Raw genomic sequence first — 24,727 nt, 5'->3', positions numbered from 1 at the left:
TAAGGTGAAGAAGTTGTTATTATTATTATTATTCATTAATCTCTTTGGTTTGTTCACTCTATATTTTATTTAATCAGGTTTTCAAAGTTGTGAAATATTCTAAAATATGTGAAAAGTATCCATCACAGTTTCTGTGTGTACAGTTCATATAGTATACTGTGTGGTGTGTGTACATATATATATATATATATATGTATATATGTATATATGTATAGAATCATCATTTTGAGGTTTGAGAAACACAGATTAATATTTTTTTTTAACATTTTCTGGCATTTTCTGGCAATCAAGAAATAACAAATTATATGATTTAGAAAATGATGGTTATTTGCTGCCAAATATCATACAGATTACAATCCCTTTTGTGGGGCCCATAGGGGACTGTGACAGTGGGAAGGGAGCAGCTGCCCTCCCCCTCATCTTCAGCTCAGAAGCAGGCGTGATAAAATAACATCCTCCCCTGCTGTGGCCCGCTGAGGAATCTGTAGGTCGGCCCACTCTCAGGTGGCTTGATTGGGGCTGTGTCATGTTGGAATGTCCCTCAAGCAGTTGCATCAACAAGCAGCTCAAGGGACAGGATGACTTCCAGCAGTTAGTGTCTCAGGGTTTAGTCATATGGAGTGAGTAAGTTTTCTGTCCGAATGAAGTAATGCGCCTCTCAGTCTCATGCACAATCTGATGAGCTCGGTCTTATCTGTAATGTCTAAGTCGGTGCCCTCATACTGTGTGCATTCTGCAGAGAGATGTTCAGCTGGTGTTTAAAGCTCCCTATTGTTACTCCTTTTACAGTTTGTTCCTTGTGATGCAGTTTATTCCCGCTCTCATTTCAGCTGCTCCACACAACAAGGTGTGGACAGTTCCTGCCTGCACTGTAATACTTGAGGAATGTGTGTCTTTTGTTTGCCTTTATCAACCCTGTGTGTGTGTGTGTGTCGCTGTGCAGGTGGATAGTGGTAGGGGTCAGATCGCTCTCTCTCTCTGTGTGTGTGTGTGTGTGTTGTACTCCCCCCCCCCCCCCCAGGCTGCACAGCTGAGTGTAGGAGGGGCCTCCTCCTCAGCCTGGGTGTGAGCCCGCTGCTCTCAGTCAGAGCAACAGTCTGAGTCTGAGAGGTGGAGAAACTTTTTGGATATGCTGGCTGTCCACTTCTCTTTGGGATCGAGCTCTGAGATATTAAACCACAGCGGTTGACAATGCAAGGAAGAGCGAGTAAAGCTCCAAAGAAGGAGCTGGTCATTGAGAGTCCACAGCAGTACAAAGGTTCGTCTGTGTCGGAGGCTGAAGTAGACACAGTCCCACAGGTGGCGGCGGTAAGTCAGTCAAGACCTCTCAACGTGCACTCTGTATGGATGTGTAAGACTTGTTGAAATGTCTTAAATTGGCTTGTCAAAGCCGCTCTGGCGTACAAGTACATCTTCCAGTGTGCTGCTGCTGCTGCTGCTACGCTGTAAATGTTAACTACAGCCGTAAAGTCCTGAAGCAGGTGTCAGGTGGTTTGTCATCTCTTGTCGCCGTGCAGCAAAGCCAGCTCGTATTCAAAATGTGCAGCGTTAGCACCAGAGCAAGAGCGTTGAACTTTTATCGGCACTGACGAAGCGGTGCATAGTTTCTTCAAGTATGCTTTTAAAGATTACCTGGCCTTGTGAAATGTTTTATTCGGCTCAAAAGTCAGATCAAGTTTATTGAGATGAAGGTGTGTGTGTGTGTGTTTTTACAGAGCCCCATGAAGAAGTAGCCAAGAGTCGATGTGTATGTTTAACACAGAGACACCACACAGCACTATTGTGTTGGGCTGTGAGAGGGTGCAGTGATGGGAGGAGTGGGAGCTGCTCTGCTCTGGAGGAGTGAAGGAGTTGCCTTCATATGTTCTTGATTTACACTCTCCCCAGCGATGACTGTCTGTTTACTGTTTGTGACACAGATGTGAAAACACTCGCTCTCCTTTACTCTCGGGTTTGTTTTGTTGTCAAGTTGTCGACTACGAGATGACAATGTTGTCTGAGGACGACAAAACAAAGTTGACAAACACATCAGCAATACAATATCACATCGGGATTACATAAAGTAGACGGTGGTCAGTGGTGTGGTTTAGAGGGAATGACAGAGCTCTTGCTTACAAATGCTTATTTTCTTACTCAGTGCTGAGTGCACTGTGTGGTTGAATATTTTGTGCCACTGACAAAACAATGTGGACGATTTTGTTTTGTTTTTTAGAAGGGAACAAAAGTCAGCAATAGTGGACTCCATCACTGATGTCTGGGGTCAAATCTGTCATCAGCTGTTTTTCTTACAAATCGAAAAAACACTGTGACATTGTAAAACCACTATTGCAGTCCTTTTCAAAAAGCGGTGGCCTCGGCTTTTTTCTTCCTGGGAAATGCAAGTCTCTGTCCTGTGGTTCTTAGGTGTGGGTGTTGAATGCCCCAAGGCTGTCATTGCTTATCAGAACTTTCTCTCACTTTCAGGTGTTTGGTAATTCCACTAGTTTTAACCTTTCCTGGGCTGAATGGATTTACCTGATGTTATCACTGAATCAAGACACAAACATGCATCTTATCTCCAAGACATCATGTAATCCCTTCCTGATTTACCTCTCCTGCCTGCTTTAGTCTCGTGGCTGCATTAGTCTGCTGAGATGTGACTGCATGTAATTGTAACTATGCGTGTGTCGCGTCCACACAAAGCTGCGAGTAAATGGTTGACTGATAATGTGACAACTGGCTTCAGCTGGCAGACATGGTGGCACCTTCTCCACTCAATTGTCCCCTTCCTTGTCCTTGAAACTGATAGGAGCTCCTGGCCCCCCCCTTGTGCCTTCACTGCGAGCTGGTCCTCTGTTATTAACCGAGGTTGCTACAAACATGTGTTTACGCCGGTCAATATCCATGACTCTGCCTCTGAGATCATGCTACTATTATCAGTCCCAGATGTGGATGCAACGTGTGAGCCATGCTGTCTCTCAGTTCTCAAATCAGACTGGTGATGTGTCACAGTTACGTTTTTTTCTGATTCCCTTACTGTTTTTCCTGATTCCCGCCGCCCCCTCTGAAACTCTGAAACATTATGCAAACGCTATGGTATGATGCGCCATAAATCCATGATCACCTGTTGATAGTATAGCCACATCTGTTCTAGAGTCAGCTATATAACAACATAGCGTTTACAAGCTCAGACTCTGATTATGGCATCTTGTTGAGTGAAGTAAAAGAGGATGATGGGGGTGTGTTTTATACTGTATAGTATAATTATGCTGTATGAAGGGCCTGTAAATGAAGTGGAGTGGAATTGCCTGTTCCTGGTTCCTATGGAGTTATAATCTTGTCTTTTGCATTTTTTTTTTGTGGGCAGATCGAGCTTTGATAGATTTATTACAGTTTATTTAATAGATGGCGTGTTGGTACAGCCCAATGTATGTGACAGTACTGTTACTTCACTCAAGCTGTAGATTTATGTCTGCCTCTATGTTTACATGCTTCCCCTATCATTTTTTTAAGAAAATAAACACAGTAGGCTTTGACAGGGAAAGTTACACCAACTTATTTGTGGTGTTTTTTTGTGCCTTTTAAGAAGTTGCATGTACCTGGCAACATGGATTACTGCTTATTGCCTTGTTGCACTCAGATGACTCAGAATAGTTGTGCACTGATGCAGTTTATACATCTGCTTTTTGCTCTTATTGAACGTTGTAATCATGTCCTTTGCTTTCCACTTGTGAGTGTAAACCAGACACAGACACTAGTTTGCTTTCAGTAGCATTTGATTTAAAATAAATATACACTGCTTGAATAAAACTGCTTGAGACATTTTATCAATTGATTGATATATGTGTGTCACATTGTTCAACTCAAATGTCACTCTCATTCAGTAAATTACACTCCAAAAAGGGCCGAGGACTGAGCATCTCAACTGATCCATCTTTTAGTCCATTTTTCTGTCACTCCGCTATAAAATCTGTGCGTACCATGAAGTGCAACAGGTTTAGTTTGTGTACAATCAGTGCAAGGTCACGTAGTTGGCTGTAGGCCACTGGATTCCACTGGACACACCGGCAAACTACTGAAGATGACTATGACCTGGACAAATGAGAATGAGAATCACAGACATGCACATCCAGAGGCTTTGTTGCATTTCACCACCTTGTCCTTTCTCCCTACTGGAGCATAAAAATGATTATGGCAAATGTTTATTTTGATCAAGGCTGTATATTTTGATGCATGTAAGTTAGTTTAAGGCCAAATAAACAACGTAAAACTTAAATAATAAACGGTAGTGACAGAGCTATTCATTTGTCTTCTCCAGGTTAAACCCAAGGTGATCGAGCCACTGGATTATGAAAATGTGCTGGTGCAGAGGAAGACGCAGATCCTCAGCGATGTCCTCCGAGACATGCTGCAGTTCCCTCTGGAAGACTTTGAGGTGAGTGTTGCCTCCAGGATGAACTTTGAACTATGGTGGTGAACGTCAGCGGTGACATAGGCACTGGTAATAATACTGCCACAGTCATTAAAAAAAGGTGTTTTCAGAGTGTGGTCCGTAACCGTACAAGGTCCAAGTATTTATTGTTATCTGTCCGACATCATGATTTGCCCACCCACTCTGTGTTTTCTTTGTTGTGTTTGTTTGACTTTTGCAGTCTTTTCCTTTGGCCCAGGCGTGGCCAGCCATGTGAATACTGGGTGGGGTCGTTCACAGAGGCTTTCCTTTTGTTTACATCCTCGCATGCTATAGTGAGAGAGGAGTCAGGGGCCATCTGTTTAATTGGTTCATTCTGCCTCCTATGTTGTGATAAAGCAAAATGTTATCGGCAGCCACATTGTTCAGGATGTATAAAACCCCCTCCCACCCCCCCTAGTTTTCCACATTTTTTGATGTTGGAAAATCCAGAGTGGAAATGAGACCAAGTGCTGGGGTTTTAGGAAATGGAACCTCTTTTAAAGATGACCGTAAACTCCCCACAGCAGCAGTGAGGAGTGCAGTGCATCCTCAGGTCTGACCCTGCCAATCTGTCTCACAAACCAGTGGAAGTTTTATGGCATCTGATTTTTATGGTTATAACTCTCCTCGCAGCCAGTGGAAGTCTCTTTCTTCACACACCGTGATGGCTTTAGCATCTTTTTTCTGAATGTTTACACAGTGGACACTAAAATGGTTCGTGATTTGGAGTATTTAACTTGTATGTTATTTATTGTGTCATGTCAGAGCATAATGCTTATTAATGTTTCCGCTCTCCTCTTTCCAACCTGTAGCCTAGTCTATAAAGTCAATGTCGTTATCATATAGGTAGAGGAGCTGTAATTGATTTTCCAAGACAGACATTTCCATTTTTATATAAGATGATTTTCAGTGGCTGATTCCAACCAGGCACTACAACATCCACTCACTTTATAGTGCACAATACAGTTTACAAATATTTTAATAGAACTGTACACTTTTTATGACCAATATCAATTTTGGCCACCGAGCAGCGGCGTCTTTATATTAATTATTCACTTATTCTGCAAGTTGTTCAAAAGCTTTACACGAGTAGAATACATTAATCAGCATTTTTATATACAATAGCTAATAGCATGATATATATTTGATGATTATTTGTATTTTAGATCTTTTTTTTTGCGTTATTTATTACCCCATAATAAATAACGCAGAAATCCTGATTAAAATGTGTAGCGGTGATTTCTAATCACCGCACTGTACAAACTCTGATTGATGAGAACGACAATGGCCGCGTGGAAGAGAATAAAAGTGTAAAGCATGAAAGGAAGTGGTTCTAAGTGTGGCTCTGGATAAAGTCAGGGGTTGTTAACAGTTTGAAAAACCTGGCAGCTGGTTGCTCAGTGACAGCGGGGCAGCCTTGACTCTGTCTTCTCTTGTATCACGCTCCTCTCACTCGCTGTTATGAACATAACATACCAGCTTTAAATACAAACGGTGCGTTGTCAGGGGCGGACAGGTGATTCTGACTGAGAAACAAAAAACACAAGAGGCACAGTGATCGAATCCAACATCTGTTTATGCCCTGACAGACTCTTGTTCCAGCAAGTGTTACATCAGTCAAGGAGCTTTTGCTGTTCAGGGCTTTTAGTGAAAGGAGGCACGGACAGTGTGTATTCATACAAAAATCGAGAATTCAGTCCTAAATCAAGGCCAAACAGGCACAGACCTTTTTCTTTGACCGTGTTATTTTTGTATCAATCCGGTTATTGGCGGCTCCTCACTTGTAGAAAATGACTATCAAGTTTTTACCACACTGGCACGTTACAAGTCATGTGGTGGTACTTTTCTTTTCAGAGCCAGTGTTCATCTCCATCTGTTTTGGATATTGAAGCTGTTGGCACAAGGCAGTTCTGTGAAAGTCTCTGTGAGTCCTCTGTCCAAGGTTTCTACAGAAATTTGTCCTGGATTAGGAGGCCCTTATTTCCTCTTCTACTCAATTTGAGACAGACTCTGGCTCTGCGACCTTCTCTGCCATAAAGATCACAGATCAGGACTGAATTTTTTTTTTACACTCCATTTTTTAGAACACTCCATGCTGATCGTCTGTAATGGATGATGTTGGTCATTCTGTATTTTCTTTTATTATCCAATGAAACCAGCAACTTACTGACTTTAAAGACGTAAATCTCACAAAATGTGGTGCACAAAAATGTGTAGTGTAAATCTAAGCAGCTATGATGTGGCTCTGTTGGTGGTGCTTTATTTTGGCCCAAGCTTAAATATCTTTATAACTGTTGGATACATAATGTATCATAATAACTTTGATGAATGTCTTCGTTTTCCACTTGCACTGCTTACATGGTATAAACATTAAGTCTTAAGTACACTCCATTTGAACCATGAATCTGCATGCTGTTTTTTTCCATCGTTAAACTAGCTAAAGTGGATTTAGATACGCCCTAAATGCACTTGCTCCATCGTCCTTAAATCATGTGCTTAGACTGTTAAAATTAGATTGTTAAATAATGGTGTCCTGCAGGGTGTAGCTACAATATTTGCTAATTTAGGACTTTCACCAAAGAACTTTTAGCCCAATTAAACACTTCCTGTTGCACACTTCCTGGCTCCCTCTCACTTCCATGGCTGTTTATTTTCTCCTGCTTGGATTGTGAAGATCACAATCTCCCCTGCAGGAAACCTGGTAGAGAGGAAGAAGCAAATAAATGCTCATTGTGGACTTTTTGACATAGAAGACATGGACTTGGTCTCAGTCTATGGACAAATACAAGGTCTCGAGACAGGATGTGGGAAAATAGTGAGGATATTGTATCTTTATCTTCTCAGTCATTCCAGATATCAAGAAAATCTCAGTATAGACAATAATAAATGATCATGATTTATTGTATAAATTACTGTGTAATAAAGCTGCTTTTTTACTATGGAAAAAACTAAAATAAAGCAAAGTAGCGAGCAAAAAACTACCAAATTTTATGTTGTGTACATACATATAACATACATATAACATTCAACCACTAAAACTAATTGTTCTGTTCAGGAATGAAAGTAAATAACTATAATTTGACATCTTAATCAAGAAATAATAATAATGTGATATACATTTGAAAATTCATGGATAACAAAAATTATTATATTTTAGCATTAAAAATATCATTTTGGTCAAAGAGCTTCTACTTCCTGGTGTATGAACCATTACTGAAACATAAAAAATGTTTTATTGATAATTACCAATGCTGTTAATTTAGGGCAGCTATGGCATAAACCTTACATTGGGTGGTGGTCTGATACATTTGTTAAGCACTGTACCTTATATTGAAGGTGCACATTTTAATTAATGCATGTTTTCCGGAGATTAAATGAAGAAGTATTGTATTCCTCAAGACTGAATACTTGCATATGCACGTTTAAACGGAGCAACATCTTTCACACTGTTGCATGATGCTAAAACTCACATTTTGAAGGTTTAAAATGTATAATTTTATATAAAAAATATTTGAATAATTGCTGTAATCTCGAGATCTCTTCGATGTTACTGTCCTGGTAGAAGAGTTATAACAAGGTGAGTTATATAAGAGATGAACGTGAAGAGGGGAGTGTCATGTTTATCAGAAAGGCACCTGAACATATCTCAGTTCAAAAGAGAACATACATCAAAAGAGGTATATCACACCACAGTCTCAAAATGTAGCCGAAAAGCTCAGAATTGTGAGGGATTGCTTATAATCTGTGGGATAAATAACGCAAACAGTATTGATTCCATATGTGTAATATATTGATTGTTTGATGTCAAAAATTATTTTTAACTTCACATGTTAAATAATATTCCTCTGAATGTGATTCTGGGCTTTTACTGCACAGTGAAAGTCCCGTTAGTCATTTGTTGAATGTTTCTACAAACCATTAGAGATGCTAAGACACTGATTGCTCACCGAGTGCCTGTCCCGCGGCACAGAGCCAGAGTCGGGGTGTGTCTGTGGCTCCTGGAGCTGAACGGCGCGGACAAGCCTCGTTCCTCCCTCACATTCTTCCTTTTGAACTCACAAAAAGAGACAGTTTCTTTCCCAAGCACAGAATAATATTTAAAACGAACACCCAGACAAACTGTGTCCAGCTGTGACCACAAACTGTAAAAAAAACAAAACGTGTCGAGCTTGAGAAATGTCTTCCACATTTTGTTTCAATTTCACTTTTACTGCCTCCCTTATGTTTTGCGGTGCATTTGTTGTTATACGTCTCTGTTCTGTTCCTTATGTTGAATAAACATGTTGCTTTGTTTTGCAGATTTCAACTTTGAGGAGACAGGGGAGGACCCTCTACTCCACGTTGCCTGAAAATGCAGAGAGGGAAGCCCAGAGTTTATTTGTCCAAGAGGTGAGCTGGTTTAACCCACTTAAAATGTATTTATGCAAAATGTGGTTCCCGTCCAGTGTCAATCACACACCCCTGATGAAGTAAACAAGTTGAATTATTCAATTTATAATAAAGTTTTAAGTGGCTTCAATAAATCCACACCTTTTTGGGCTCTATGCAAAGTTGACATTTCAGCATTAACACTCAGAAAGACACAAAAACACACAAAACATGTATCGACATCAAAGGAATACTTCACCGATTTGCATTTAGCTTTGTATTACTAGAATACAAAGCTAAATAAGCTAAAAAATAGAATTTTTGAAAAATTGTGCTTCCCAACCTCAGTTTCCCCTGAGTTGAGTTATTTTCTTTGTTACGTGTCTACCAGTGACACTTGGTATTTCTCTACTTTGAGAAGCACAATTTTTCAAAAATACTACCCCTATTCTAGTAATACAAAGCTAAATGCAAATCGGTGAAGTATTCCTTTAAGTATAAAGGAGTATAAAGGAAAGCTATTTATAATACTTGCAGTGATGCAAAATAGTGACGCTAATATGAGTTATTACTGCAATTTGTGACTTCATATTAGCTGTAGTGCATATAGCAGTTTCACAGTGGATCAGCCAAACACAGCAATCGTGTAACTCTGTAGGTATTGTTATATAGGTATAAACTGCTATGTAAATGGTAAATGGACTCATTATGGTTTATTAAAGGAGGCATCTGCGGTTGTTAGTGCTGCAATTTCCCCGGAAATTCTATTTATGCCAAAATGATAAAAGCTCAATTATCTTCTACTATCCATAAGTTTATCAAACGTCTGGTTATTTTCTCTCCCCTTTGCTTTCTATGTCTGGGCTGGTTCAGCTAAAGTTCATTTCAATCTTTATTATTTTTTTTTTTTCACAAGTTAATTGCAGTGGGACTGAGAAGATGTTTGTTAACATTTCCCGTTGGTGCTGATAAAATAATAAAAATGACTATGCACACTGCACTGACTGTCTCCTTTTAGCCGGAGGCCAACAGGCTGCTGCTAGTTTACCCCCCAGGTTAAAGGTCAGTGTTGGTCTGAATTCATAAAGATACAGAAACTCCCAGTCGTGTGGTGTGACATCACCAGGACAGCTGTCGAGATTAAACTCAGCGAGAGCCTCTCTGTTTCCGATCACTCTCCTGATCAGGTTGCGTTTGGTTTTCCCATCAGAGCAGTTACTGTAAAAGACATGTGTTTCTGAATGAAGATACCAGTGAACAGCTCCTATCACTGACTAACAATGAACAGATGTGTCTTTTCCAAGTAAAAAGAGATAGAGATTCACTCCCTCACAGTTTTTTTTCTCTGGTGGATGGATGTACTGGGGTCACCATACAGTACATAAAACCTTTTTTTACTGCCATGCTTTATCATGGAGTCCAGCACCAAGTAGTACTGACTGACTATTAACCCTACAACTGCTTGGATACATGAAGTGGTCGTATTTAAAGCCTTTTGTTGCTGCACAAAGACTTTAAAACCATATCTGAAGGTGAAAGAAATTTGATTTCCACACGTCTATATCCTCTTTCTTATGTTTGCTTAAGAAAAGGAGTGGTGTACCCTCTATGAGCACAACACTGTGATTAATCTCAGACCAAACTGCAGGTGGTCAAATTTGCATTGCGGGTGACAAAGGCTCTATATTTGCCAAAAGAACAAAAGATCAAAGAGCATATCTCTGTTTTAAAGTACATATACTTTATTTATAGTTTGAGGGGTGACCCTCATTCACAATGGTATAGAGTAAAAAAAAAATCAAAAACTAGACAAAAGAGGAGTAAAAGCAATAACAACATAGACAAATAAAGGCATTAAAAGAAGTTAAGGAGTTTGATAAAAAAAAACACACACTTTTGTTTGACATTTGACAAGTATGACATTTACACCAAAAATGTAGACTAGATTTCAGTTGTATAAACTTAACTTTTGATCATTCTATCATTCCATTAACATCTGATTTATAAGCCTAATAATATTGTCATATAGGAGTAATGGTTAAACAGCATCTCAAACCCCCTCCACACACAACTAAAAAAATGTTACTGCATTATTTTCCTCCTCTGAAAGGTGTAACACAATCTGACAATCTGCACTGCTGTTTATTACATAAGATGTGCCTCTACAATGATACAGTGGTTTGTAATGCAGTTGCTCTTTGTCTCCTCAGTGCATTAAAACCTACAAGTCTGACTGGCATGTCGTCAACTACAAGTACGAGGACTATTCTGGAGACTTTCGACAGCTTCCGCAGTAAGTGTGCGATCAAAAACACAAAAACAACACTCGGCTCCGATTGTACGCCAAGAAATTCCTATGAAGGGCAAGTAACAACACAGCTACTCTGCATAATACATAGATTCCATAGGGTTTAAAACGAAAAACACAGAGTAAGATCGTAATCATACGCAGTTTCAACTTTTTGTCTCCTGCCGTGACTTGATTGCAAGGAAAAGGAAACAAAACAGAAAAATAATTTGTATTTCCTTGTAACAAAAGAGTCTTTCCTTTTCATGATGCACTGGATAATTCCCAACTACAGGCAGAGTGGAAACCACCCTCATTATCCGGAGATTGTGTCATCAGCTCCAGCCTCCTCCCTGAGGAGTATCTGTTTTACTGACAATATGTTCAAATATGAGTTGACTCTGACCTTGACAGCGTTACTGCTGCCAACTGTTCACTCACTTTGGTAAATGTGGGGGAAGTTAAAACAATACAGTGACGTGAATCGCCTGTTAAATCTTTGCACGACTTTCAGTGTTACTTACTGTTTACCTGCTGTGCATCACTGCTGGAATTTCTATTTGCTTTTCTCGGATTATGACCACGGCAAATTTGCACAAGAGACCGTTTTGTGAAGGGAGCACAGAAGAGAAACAGAAATCAGGACACCCATGACATCAACATGTTGACTTTTCATGAGTATTCTGGTCTAATTTAATTGTTTGGTTCACACTCGTTAAGTGATGTGACTGTGAATCTTGCAAGTGTGTTGATAAAATCCGTCCCCGAGAATCGAGGTAAAAACAGTTACACCACTTCAGGCTTTTAGCTTTGTATTACTAGAATAGGGGTAGTATTTTGAAAAATTGTGCTTCCCAACCTCAGTTTCCCCTGAGTCGAGAAATATCTTCATTCTTTCTTTTCCTTTTTGTTACTTGCCCACTTTTTAGACCCACTCGTAGGGGACGGGACCTCATTCCCAGAATGTAAACAGTGTCCGCCATCTTTGCTAACAGTTACGCTAACAGGACCAAGTGTTACTGGTGGGCACGTAACAAAGAAAAGAATGAAGATATTTCTCAACTCAGGAGAAACTGAGGTTGGGAAGCACTATTTTTCAAAAATACTACCCCTATTCTAGTAATACAACGCTAAATGCAAATCAGTGAAGTATTATTTTAAATGTGAAGTGCTACATTGGCGTTAAAACAAACCGATATGTCTAAAAGATACGGTGTGTAGGACTTAGCATCATCCATTCTCGAAATTGCCTGTTGAATATCATTCTATGATAATGAAAACAAACAAATCATACATTCAGGTGATTGTATTTTTAAAAAAGTAACTTTCTGTAATTATTTAATATTCAATTTCTGCCGAACAATGGCAAAATGGAACAATTTCACCTAAAAAACTGGATCTTTAACTTAATATTCATAGAATCATTTGAGCTTGTATGATTGATTCTGCTGATAGATTACCCCCCAGGTTAAAGCTCAGTGAATTCTTTTAAGTAGCAGCTAAAGCCATTAGATAAATGTTAAAGCTTTTTTTTTACGGTAAATATAGAAAACTTTACATTTAAAGATGCAGATATTAAAGTGTCAGTATGCCAAAATATACATATTTTTATATAACTACAGCATAGTGGTCATTTACCTCCTGTATCTTGCAATGAAGTTGGATGTTTTTCTAGTTTTGTCTACTCGAGATGCCTGTTAATGTGAACTGATCGTATGTTTACAGCAAAGTGTCGCGGCCTGATAAACTGGCCGTCCATGTATTTGAAGTGGACGAGGACGTGGACAAAGACGAGGTGAGTTTATATATCCTCCTTTGTAGTCTTTACAAGACTTAAACATTGTGAAATCTATGGCAGATTTTCTACGCTCCTTCACACGCCAAAAACCATAACAATTGAAGTATATTATTGATTTATATCATCGTTACCCAGAAAAGCTGCTAAAAGTATTATTTCAGTCAACAGTTTCCCTCTTACTGTTTTCATGTTTTATTATAGTGGAGGACATAAAAGGCAGACACGAGTCCTCCAGCCAAGTGTAATGGAAAATATCGAATGTAATTAGACTTAAAGACTTTCTGGCGCACCTAGACTTGTCCATACCACGACATTTTCAAGGTCACTGCGCAGCGTTTTGGATCTTTTCACCATCTGATGATTCATGTGGCTGTATATTCTTGCTGAGGTTAATTGTGAGTTCGTTGTCACAATATTGGGCTGTGGGTGGGTGCTCAAAAAGGAGCCTCATTACAAACACTCAGAACTCTGACCTAAGACGTTGCACAGCTACAGTTCATATCAATGTTTTCCATCCGTTCATCCAACCACCATCATCTGCCCCTTATACTATGAGGGGGTCATGGGGGAGCTGAAGCTCTCATGATATATCGAACTACACCATCAATATGACCATGACCATACCTATGGTATCAATATTGACTGTAATTACACTTCAGTTATTTATTTGTGACAAAACAGCTTTATGATGAATCTCTGCATTACTGCAGAGATTAACTCACCCGAAAATATTGCCCTTCAGTCGAGAAAATAGGATTTATTTGTTGACAGACTACAAAATGCAGCTACCTTTTTCCATTGTTTTCTTCTCTAAAATGGAATTTACATACAGCAGAATGATTTCTTTTTTGCCCGTATTGGGACTTGAATGTGAATGTTGTCTAGACGTTGATGAGAAGAAACAGGCACTGAACCTTCCCACATGCTTTTCAGATCAGTCCAAAAGGCATGCTGGAAATCGTATACAGTATATCCTTGCCTGCATTTTTTAAAAATCCTCTTTGTTTTATTACCCCGCGAGAAGAAGAAGAAGAAAAAGAAGATAATGCAGGACCAGGACGATGAAATCTTGAAAAGCCATTCACACTTCTGATTTTGTGTCAGTGATACAGTACTTTGCTGAAGTCGTTTCAAAATGTAACTGCAAAGGCCACATTTTCAGCGCTGAGCTAAACCAGAACAAGGCTGCGGGGTTCGTCCTTTTCTTTCATTACACTCCTAACTGGTATATTTTTACAGATCATGATAGCTGGTTGATCATGATCGCTTTGTTATGTGTGAAAGGCGTGATCTCACGCTTGCTTACTTTAAAAGTGTGAGATGACCCGGCCCGTGTGTCATGGATCTGGTGTGAAGATCGAGATATTTATTTGGCTTTCCAGTCGCAGTTTGTGTAATTTTCCGCCACCTGCTTGTTTGAACTGAGACAGACCTACATGGCGTTGGGTTCTATGTCATCTCGAACAACAACATCAAAGTTTTAGCTGCGCAGTAAGGGAAGGTTTTGACAGGCTGTGTTAAAAGCTGATACAATATCATGGCGAGTCGTCTAAACATTAGGTCTGCCAGTGGTTCCAAACAGTGTCTTTTTTTTTTTCCCTTTGAAGGTGACATGATCTTGACATTATGATTTGTTCCATTATTTGTTCTGCTCAGCATGAGTGTGTTTTATATCGTCTGATCTTGTGTCTTTTGTCGTCTGCAGGATACGGCCTCCCTTGGATCCCAGAAAGGCGGGATCACCAAACATGGCTGGCTGTACAAAGGAAATATGAACAGTGCAATCAGTGTCACCATGCGGGTGAGACTGTTAATTCATTAATCTACCAACTGAGGTTAATTGGCAAACATTTTGATTAATGAGTAATCATTTGAGTCTCTCTTCTCATCATAAATGAGAGGATTTACTTCTTTTCTTTGTCTTATATGATAGCAAACAAAATACCAGTGTATAAAAAATCAATTTAAAGGTGTCAACATAGGCATTTTGTTTTAACAGTTTTCCTACATTTGGCTGATGAAACAGTCATTTTGTTTAAAGATTTTATTTCATTTCATTTTATTTTCAAATCTGTACCATGTACACCACACAACAGCAAAACAATCACCCACAATTGTTAAGAAAACAAAACATTAATCTGCCAAACAAATCATGTTTGGCAGAAAAGCTAAAGCTAAATAATAATAATAATAATAATATCATACATAAATTAAATGTTCACAACTTCAGAGTCACTCTCATGTAGTTAACTAATTCATTTGAGGGAATAACTGATCAATTGATTTGGCCATAAACGCATACATTTACAGATTTCTCTAACTGTTTAATAATTACATTAAAAGATATACACCTTACACTATATAATATTGATGGTGAACGCTACAAATTATATGCCAATTGTATTATTTCTTCTCTATTTAAGTCGTTCAAGAGGAGGTATTTCCACCTAACGCAGCTCGGGGACGGCTCCTACAATTTAAACTTCTACAAGGATGAGAAGATCTCCAAAGAGCCCAAAGGAACCATTTTCTTGGACTCCTGTATGGGCGTGGTTCAGGTAATATATATTCCAAGCATCTCTGGCACCCATACAGGGATTGTTAGATCGCAATGACCTGAGATGACCCATCACCTGCTTTGCCAAACAGGATATCCCTGTCGGCACCATGGTAGCAGGATGTAGCCAAATTAAAACACTATTTACTAGGCACAGAATATGGACAAAGTCACTTCCTCTTACAAATTGATTTCCCGACATGTGGACTGAGCTAAGACGGACAAAATGACAACAAAAATAACTCCAACAGTGATGGACTGCTGCTGAAACGTGTCTCTTGTTCATTTCCCTGAAACCTGAGCTCATTCCTCCCCAAGGTTGTGCGTTAACTGCTGACTCATGGTGGTGAAACAAGGTGAATGCTGAAGTCTCACTTCCTTGCACTTTGCAGCGGCCTCACAATCAATACCACGTGTTAGTATCTGAATGAAGGCCAACGCACACATAATCATCTGTCTGTCATGTCAGCGCATGAAAACAGTCTGATTTTACTGATGAGGCATCCAGCTGGGATTGATCAGGAGTCATGAATGTTGACAGGTGAAGGAAAAAGGTGAACTTGATGTTTGACTGGGTTTTAGAAGTTGTATCATTAGTGCATGTTGTGGTTGTGTTGTCCATTCAGATCGTCCTATATATACATATATGTATGTATGTGTATATATATATATATATATGTGTATATGTATATATGTATATGTATATATATATATATATATATAGGTGTATATGTATATATGTATATGTATATATATATGTATATGTGTACACATATACAAGTTATGTTATATATATTAAGTTATTGTTATGATTAAGCATTAACTGGATGTGGTTAAGATTAAAAATAAAGTTTTGTTTAGGCTGTCCAAACGAATGGAAATCAATCTAGTGTCCTAAGAAGAATAGCTGCGCAAACTTGTGTGCATGTGAGGCGATGACCTTGTGAGGGCTTTTTTGAGTTAAGATCTGTTTTTAGGGTGAGGGTTAGAATTGGGGTTAGGTTAGGGTTACGTACTTAGTTGTGATGGTTAAGGTTAGGGTAAGGGGTTAGGGAACGCATTATGTCTGTGATGTGTCCTCACTGAGATTGAAACTCCAGAAACTGGCAGAAATGTCTAAGCGGAGCTGCAGATGTTTAACTGCAGCTGTGATGACATGTAGAGTGACATCACACTGGGGCTCAAGCTAAATGATCCAACATACACTATATAGAGCACAGTCACGTTCATGTGTCTAGAAGTGATCAAAAGGGCTTAAAAATAGGCTCTTTCTTATTTTCTCTTCTCAAATGTTTCACTGTCTGAAGCGAGACCACTGATGGTCACTTTATTAAACCAGAAGTTTAAGTATATGTTTACTAATTTGTGTACTGTGTTGTCTGCAAAATTGAGACAGGACCTTCTATCTGTCAGGTGATTAAGTCTGTTTTATTTCACCCCCCCCCCCCCCCCCATGTTTATTCATCCAGCGTGCAGATAATGACTTTCCCTCCCAATCGCAGGCCCACCACACTGATAACAAAAGCATAACAATCCACCCACTGCTGACAAATAATGAGACAATTCCCTTGCTTCTCCTTAAAAACTCCCACCTGAATGTTTTATTAAAGTGTACAGTCAAAGTTGAAGCAGCAGTGGTCCAGAGCTGAATCAGCACTAACTGAGTAAAGCTAAAGTCCCAGTGGGAGAGTGACATCGCAGTTTCTGCGTGTTTGGAGGTCGTGGTTCATCTCATTTTCTGTTGAGTTTACTCAGCAGCTCCGTCTCACTAGAGGACGTCTGTGCCGTGGTCCCGGCAGAGCTGAAGGCTTTGTTATACAGATGGAAATACTCTGTCCCGCCCTCTCTTACTTCATCCATTTGCTTTCTGTGGCAGTTAAATTAAGTCTTGAGTTCAACTGCCCACATTTTTTTGATTCTGTAGATTTCCGTCCCCCAAGGATTGTCAGTGTAAGGCCAGTGTTTTGTAATTGAATATTGATTGTATTTACTTGAATGCATCTATGTTTACAGGCTCAAACTGCAAAATACAACAGCCTTGGGGAGAATAAAAGTGAAGCAAGTCATACTTTAAGTAATAAATCCCAGAACTAAACATCAGCTGGGTTGTGTGAGCTGGCAGTAGTTCAGCTTTAGCTTTGGAGAGTGAGATGAAACATTCCTTTTGTCCTGCCATTTTCACAGATGGGTCTTTGAAATTGAAATTGTAAAGTTATTCAGTCTTTTACTATCAAATGGAACACATTTCCCACACATTGAGTTTTTTTTACTAAGACTTTTGTTTATCTCCTTTCTCTTAAGCTTGTGTCTTTTTTGTTTTTCTCCCTACAGAACAACAAGGTTCGAAGGTTTGCTTTTGAGCTGAAGATGCAGGATAAGAGCACCTACCTGCTGGCTGCAGACGGCGAGGGAGAGATGGAGGACTGGATCAATACGCTCAACAAGATCTTGCACAGCAGCTTTGAGATTGCAATGCAGGAAAAGCGCAATGGAGACATTCATGATGGTATGTGTTTGTCTGTCTGTCTCCGTGTACGTATTCTCTCCAAAGCTTACAATATTTCACAAATAAGAAGTTAGTCCTGTCAAAGTATTATACCACTTCTTGATAGGAAATTGTTTATGTTTCTTGTAAAAGAAGTCCAGTAAATGCATATTTGGCAGATGGAAATATGTCTAAAACAAATGTTGCTTCATACAGGTTTTGTGTAGAACATTGCCTCTTTTTCACTTTTTATTGGGCAAAAGTTTAATGGAAAAGAAGTTGAATCTTTGACATACCTTTGTTATATACAGTGTAATTCACTGTATTTCACAAGTGTCTCTGATTATAGAAGCAACGGTGATGCTATTATGTGAGCTTTGCAAGATGAATGATGCCCTCACTTACTGTATATCCCTAACCATAATAATAATACTAATAATAACACCAAACCACATTTAAAAGATTCAGAAAATACACTCCTTATCAGTGTATTTGTTCAGGGTTTTATTCTCTGTGCACACAAAGAAGTCATTTTTAATTCACCTCAGAGTTTTCTCTTTCTGCCCCTGTGCTGTCTATGTGCAGTCTGTGGTTACGTGATACTCGACCACCCAGACTTTTAATACTCACCTAGTGTCTCATAGGAGGCTTAGCTGTGGAGCAAAGGGACTAGATGCCTTTTGCACAAAATGCTCCACTAATCGTCCTCACTCCCCCAGCTTTTATTAAACACACTGTGAATGAGAATAGGAGCTGAGAAGATCTGGGAGATTTTTTGTAATATACCACTGAGACCTGCAGGATCTCTTTCTGAAGCCTGACGGATTCCTGCACAGTTGAATTAGTGTTTATTCAACTTTGTTGTGTCTGTGTATGATTTCGGGAGATTTTATGGCACAAAGTGTTTGACTTTAATATCTACAGCTTTTCCTGGACACAATACTTTCTTGCATTTTCCCATAGATGATGATCTCGGAAAGTCAGACAGTTCCTCTGGCAGTATGGACAGCTTTCAGGTAGGTCCTGCTTTGTGAGATACTAATACATGCAGTGCATCAGCACATTAAGTCGAAAGAATGACGTCCTCTTCGCCACAACCATGCGGCGTGAAATTGTGGTTTCACATTTTAATTTCACAGTTACTTATTTGTTTTTGCAGATAGGCTCTGGAATTAAACTCGGATCTGTTATGACGTGATTAAGTGAAACTAAAAGGCAGTAACTCTCTTTTAATTGGGTTATTTTGGATTTCGTCCAGAAACCAGCCCAGCAAACTTAACATGTGGCCTTAAAACATACAAGAGCAAGTTAAGTTGTGGAAAAATAGCTGACACTTTTACATAATGACACCTGCATCTAGATCTTAAAGCCATATGTGCATGGAAACTGGTGGTAACAGTTGGCCAGAAAACAGCTTGACCAGTTACAGTGTGCAGAAATGTAAGCTGGTACCACCTGACTCTCCCTGCTCTGCCAATAAAGCTTTATTTCCAGATGGGTGCAAAAGACAAAAATGTCCTAATGAAAAAAACAACTGTGAGCAAAATGTCTCACAGTGCTTCTGACTTTCAGACAGTTTTTGGTCTAAAATCAATTGAGGAAATGCCTTTTCTTCTCCTCAGAGCACCAGAGATATTGAGTCCAGGATGAGGAATGAGACCAGATTGAGGCTGTTCACCCTGGACCCTGACACACAGGTAATATAATTTAACTTATTCACCCGGTGGAAGTGGGATTCACCCTCATGCGGCATAATGAAATGTAAATCTTCTGTAATGTGTGTTTCAGAAACTGGATTTCTCAGGGATTGAACCAGACGTGAAGCAGTATGAGGAGAAGTTTGGCAAACGTGTGCTGGTGAACTGCAATGACCTTTCATTCAATCTGCAAAGCTGCGTGGCCGAGAACGAAGAAGGGCCGACAACAAATGTAAGGCGGATCTTTTTCTGGCCACAATAGACTCACATTAATCAAAATATTATTATCATTACTCTAATCCAGATGGAAGAGGAATGAAATGGACCGGATGTCCTCATTATTTGAGATGCTGTAGGGCTCCTGTTGGCATAGCAACCAGGCTAAAGACTTAGTAATGGCGAACAATCTGTATAATGGAGTCCAATGCCCTGCTGTCCCTCCCAGCAGAAACTGTCTATTAAGGACTGACCAGAGTGTTTACTCGGCTTCCTCCTCTCACAAAGCTACTCTGTATGCAGAAGACAGAAATGCACCACTCCAACTGTCTAGTTGTGATTGTGCTGTCAACTTATTAAACACAATACCTCAAAATGAACAGATAAATGATACAGAATAGATGGCAAAGTCTGCACTAAATATCATCATCTGTCCTAAGACTATTCCTCTGTTCCTCCTCTAGGTGGAGCCCTTCTATGTCACTCTCTCACTGTTTGATATCCAGAATGGGAGGAAAATCTCCTCTGACTTCCACGTGGACTTAAATCACCCGTCTGTGAGAGGCATGATGCCCAGTACCATCAGCCAGTATATAAATGGAGGAGGGGACGCTCACAGTGAGGGGCAACGGTTGGTCCACGGGGTGCCAGAGGCAGCCATGCAGTATCCCAGACAGGTGCGTAGAACTAAGAATGATCTAAAGCACTGCCTTAAATTCATATTTTTTCATAGTTTTAACTGTTGGTGATTATTTTGCCTCATGTTTTTGTGAACAGAAACAGTATAACATTATTTGTTTGCCATTGTCCTTCATCTGAAATCAGGCTCTGTCAAGTAATATTATCAGACCTGACTGAGGGAGCACTGGCGCAAGAAGCATTTATCTAGTTAAACTGCTGAACTGAATGTTTTTTTTGAGCAGTAGAATTCACTTATGAACATTTGCATAGTGTTTGTAGTCAAACTTCAGGCGTCTCGCTTTGAAAATGTTGCCGTTGACTTTGTGTGACTTGACATGAAACCAATCACTTGTGTGCAGTGCGGGAAAGTCGTCAGGTGAAATTAAATCTAAACGCCACCATACTGAGAAACACAGAGAGACGCGTGTGGAGCTGAAAGGCTTAATCGGCATTGTGTGAACTCATTTGACAATGGTTTGAATGTAACAGACGTTTGTTTAGATTTAAAATGTATTCTAACATGTCCCTTGTGTCCACAGGGGGTGTTCTCGATTACATGTCCTCACCCAGATATCTTCCTGGTGGCTCGCATAGAAAAGGTTCTTCAGGGCGGAATCAACCACTGTGCCGAGCCGTACATGAAGAGTTCAGATTCCACCAAGGTACTGACTGACTCCTGTCTCTTCCAACTACCATCACCAACGTCTGTGTTCACCCACAGTCGGCTGATTCCACCAGAATACTTAGCATTGACGATGGTCTGTGATAGATAGTAATGTGATTCAGGCAAGAAAGAATAGGAGGTGTGTGTGTTTTTCCATGCATGTGTTTTTATAGATATTTAAAAACTGGGTGTTACAGTGCATGTGTCTGCTTTGACGCTGCAATGGTATGTTTCTGTTTTCTACCAGGTGGCACAGAAGGTCCTGAAAAATGCCAAGCTGGCATGTAGCCGGTTAGGCACGTACAGGATGCCTTTTGCCTGGGCAGCAAGGTACTTTATTATCTTTTGACATTCATTTTATGTTCATTAACACACCAACTGTACAGTAGGGGTGGGAATCACAGGGTACCTCAGGATACGATACGCAATACATGGTCCACGATACCAATAATACCGATACCATGATACAACAGTTCGATGATAATCAAGAAAATCCTAAAGTGATACATCACAATATCAGTGTCTAACTGAAGAAAACAAAGCATTTGAGCAGCACTGTCTGGAGGAGACGTGAAGAATTGGCAGGGACGGTTTACTGTAGAGCGCCTTCATTTGTTAATTGAAATATCGATATATGCCGTGGTGTATCGATTATCGTATTGCACAAGGAAGGATGGTGATATAGCACCAAATCGATATTTTGACCCACTCCTATTGTACAGTATGTGGGGATCACAATTACTTACAATTAAGCCCATTCTTCTTTAAAACCCTATTGTTTCGTGCACACAATCATGACTGACTTAAAAAAAATCACTATTTTTCTTATTGCTTCATAATTATTGTCAGTATAATTAATTTTAGTAACTTCACCTCTCAGTTGGTAGCAAATTCTGCTCATCACTTATCATGTGAAGTAATTTATCGAATAAATAGAAGTGTTTTTGTGGCGTTCAACTGCTGCTCTCTGTATCAGTGTAATAGAAATTATTCATTTTTAAAAAGAAATGTAAACAAGAGTCAGGATTAGCCCTTGGAATTTCTTGTTTACTGTGTATTTGTGACATTTTATACACTGATGATGTAGTCTGTCTTTGTCGGTAAAACATAATATTTTAAGAAATATTAGTTACCTCACACTTGAGTAGTGTGTGTGTGTGTGTGTGTGTGTGTGTGTGTGTGTGTGTGTGTGTGTGTAAAATATCCCTGACTCCTCTTTTCTCTCTCTCGCTCTCTCTCAGGCCTTTGTTCAAAGACGCTTCAGGGACACTGGACAAAAGTGCTCGTTTCTCAGCTCTGTACAGACAGGACGGCAACAAACTTTCGAATGATGACATGCTCAAGCTGCTGGCTGATTTCAGAAAGTTTGTAAAGTTTCTATGAGTCCACAAACTCTATTACAAATGCTCTTGAGTAGCTTTACAGATTTCCTGGAAAGGAAAACATGTGCCTATAGGTTTTACTTTGGAAAATGCTTGTCAGTTTTGCAAATAAGATGTTTGCTCACATCTGTGAATGTGGTTATTTATCATTTGCTCATGTCTAGACTGTCTCTGCCTGGTTCTCATTCAGTCTTTGGTAGATGGTCACAAAGGCTTAACCAGGGTTTATTTTCCTTTCCCCAGGCCAGAGAAGATGGCCAAGCTGCCCGTAATCCTCGGAAACCTTGATGTTACCATTGACAGTGTAGCCCCCGACTTGACAAGTAAGCCCACTAAACTCACCCCGTGCTGCCAGTATATGAGATGAAAGCTGCTTCTGTTCAAACCAGGCTGTCCACAGAATTGTCTTCAGGCTATTTATTTGGTTCTCACTCTGTCTCACGTCTATGTATAGATTGTGTTACCTCATCCTACATTCCTGTGAAGCAGTTTGATGTCAGCGAGAGAACCAACATCTTCTTCGAAGTGGAGGAGTTTGTGCCGTGCCTAGCCAAATGTTCTCAGCCTTTCACCATCTACAACAATCACCTCTATGTCTACCCCAAGCACTTGAAGTACGACAGCCAAAAGTCATTTGCAAAGGTATCTCAAGTCTCTGTTGTGTCGTTGTGTGGTTTCCCATCGTTTTGTTGCCCATAAGTAACATTAAAATGTGGTCAAAATGTTGAGTCAGACGATATGGCGCTCACTGAGGGCCGACACCAGTCTGGATCTGTGAGGCACGGATCACTTTACTTTTTTAAACTCTGTTTTGTTTTGTTTTTTCTTTCAATTTTACTTAATTTACTGTATGTAAAGGAATTTCATTACACGGTTTGAACCACTGTGTTATTACAGTGTCAACAAACTTCTTGAATTACACAGTTAAAGTAACTTATTTATGACTCCCTAATGTACTAATACTCTGATACTGTGACTGTCTTAGCAATCACAATAAAGCTCTATTCTATCCAGTTCTATGCACAAATTCACCGAAAAAGAAAAGTAGAGACATGTTGCTTTTGTAGTGCCACTAACAGAGCCAACTTTTCCTGCTGTGTCTCTTTAGGCTCGAAACATAGCTGTCTGCATTGAGTTCAAAGACTCGGATGAAGAAGATGCTGTTTCACTGAAGGTAAACTGGAAGTGCTCTGAAAATCTCCAGAGGATAACGCCGTCCTGTCCTTCACAAGACACTAATCAACTGTTTGTTATTCCACAGTGCATCTACGGTCGACCCGGAGGACCGTTGTTTACTAAGAATGCCTTCGCTGCTGTTCTGCATCACAGGCAGGACCCCGAATTCTATGATGAGGTAAGACCTGTGTTCGCTTCAAGCGAACCAAATGCAGGAAGTGGATTACAATGCATGGCATTGTGGGTAAACACAACCAAAAAATATGTGAGTGTACAACGATAGCCGGGAGAAATGGCTGAGCCCATTGTCGCAGTGCATGTCTGTTGTTTGTTCACATAAAACAAAATAAAAAAAAAACAAGACTGATAGGATTTGATGCAGCGCCATGTTTTGCTCTTATGTGGCGGAAATAGAAGTTGCCCTGCATTAACCAATAGATGAGCAAGTTTTCTTGTCCTGTGTCTCGTCTTCTCCTTCAATAATTCTTGATTCAGCCGAGGAGAATTGAACCGTGTCTGGCGGACTATTAGGTGTGAAAACGACCAATGACCGAGTATGTATTTGTGCTTCACTTCATTAGTTCAAGATTGAGCTGCCAACCCAGCTCCACGAGAAACACCACCTGCTCTTCACCTTCTACCATGTCAGCTGTGACAGCAACAGCAAGGCCAGCACCAAAAAGAGAGAACTGGTTGAGGCACAAGGTACAAAACTGCTCAAACCCCCATAAGTCGCTCCGTATACAGCACAGATACTTTCTGTGTGTTATTGATATTACTGGCAGCAGACGGTTGGATGATTGCACTCTCCTCCATCTTTGCTCTCAGTGGGTTATGCCTGGCTCCCTTTGCTGAAGGACGGCCGGGTGGTCATGAATGAGATTCAGATTCCTGTGGCTGCCAACCTGCCTGCTGGATACCTTGGCTTTCAGGAGGGTGCTGGCAAGGTAGAGTGTATCCTCAACAAACTCTTGGTTACTTGGT

General features: G+C 39.9%; 1 protein-coding gene across 12 annotated transcripts in view; it reads left to right on the top strand.

The window, feature by feature from the left end:
* zmp:0000001200 (dedicator of cytokinesis protein 9) overlaps positions 1-24,727 on the top strand; it is a 71,655-nt gene that overhangs the window by 26,993 nt on the left and 19,935 nt on the right. For 8 of the 12 annotated variants that reach the window (XM_058612430.1, XM_058612437.1, XM_058612434.1 and 5 more), the window contains exons 2-21: positions 4,298-4,414; positions 8,732-8,821; positions 11,011-11,093; positions 12,813-12,882; positions 14,591-14,686; positions 15,309-15,443; positions 17,774-17,948; positions 18,891-18,943; positions 19,550-19,624; positions 19,716-19,856; positions 20,305-20,517; positions 21,061-21,183; positions 21,433-21,515; positions 22,427-22,549; positions 22,811-22,890; positions 23,022-23,209; positions 23,676-23,741; positions 23,829-23,921; positions 24,325-24,448; positions 24,572-24,690. In XM_058612430.1, the coding sequence (XP_058468413.1) occupies positions 4,298-4,414; positions 8,732-8,821; positions 11,011-11,093; positions 12,813-12,882; positions 14,591-14,686; positions 15,309-15,443; positions 17,774-17,948; positions 18,891-18,943; positions 19,550-19,624; positions 19,716-19,856; positions 20,305-20,517; positions 21,061-21,183; positions 21,433-21,515; positions 22,427-22,549; positions 22,811-22,890; positions 23,022-23,209; positions 23,676-23,741; positions 23,829-23,921; positions 24,325-24,448; positions 24,572-24,690 (2,247 nt within the window). Of the gene's footprint in view, positions 1-1,088; positions 1,309-4,297; positions 4,415-8,731; positions 8,822-11,010; positions 11,094-12,812; positions 12,883-14,590; positions 14,687-15,308; positions 15,444-17,773; positions 17,949-18,890; positions 18,944-19,549; positions 19,625-19,715; positions 19,857-20,304; positions 20,518-21,060; positions 21,184-21,432; positions 21,516-22,426; positions 22,550-22,810; positions 22,891-23,021; positions 23,210-23,675; positions 23,742-23,828; positions 23,922-24,324; positions 24,449-24,571; positions 24,691-24,727 lie in introns of those variants that run through there. The other 4 variants (XM_058612439.1, XM_058612435.1, XM_058612436.1 and 1 more) reach the window with 1 other exon arrangement.

Source organism: Solea solea, chromosome 2, assembly GCF_958295425.1.
Source record: "Solea solea chromosome 2, fSolSol10.1, whole genome shotgun sequence".
Taxonomy (NCBI): Eukaryota; Metazoa; Chordata; class Actinopteri; order Pleuronectiformes; family Soleidae; genus Solea; species Solea solea.
This window is presented reverse-complemented; position numbering and strand designations above follow the sequence as displayed.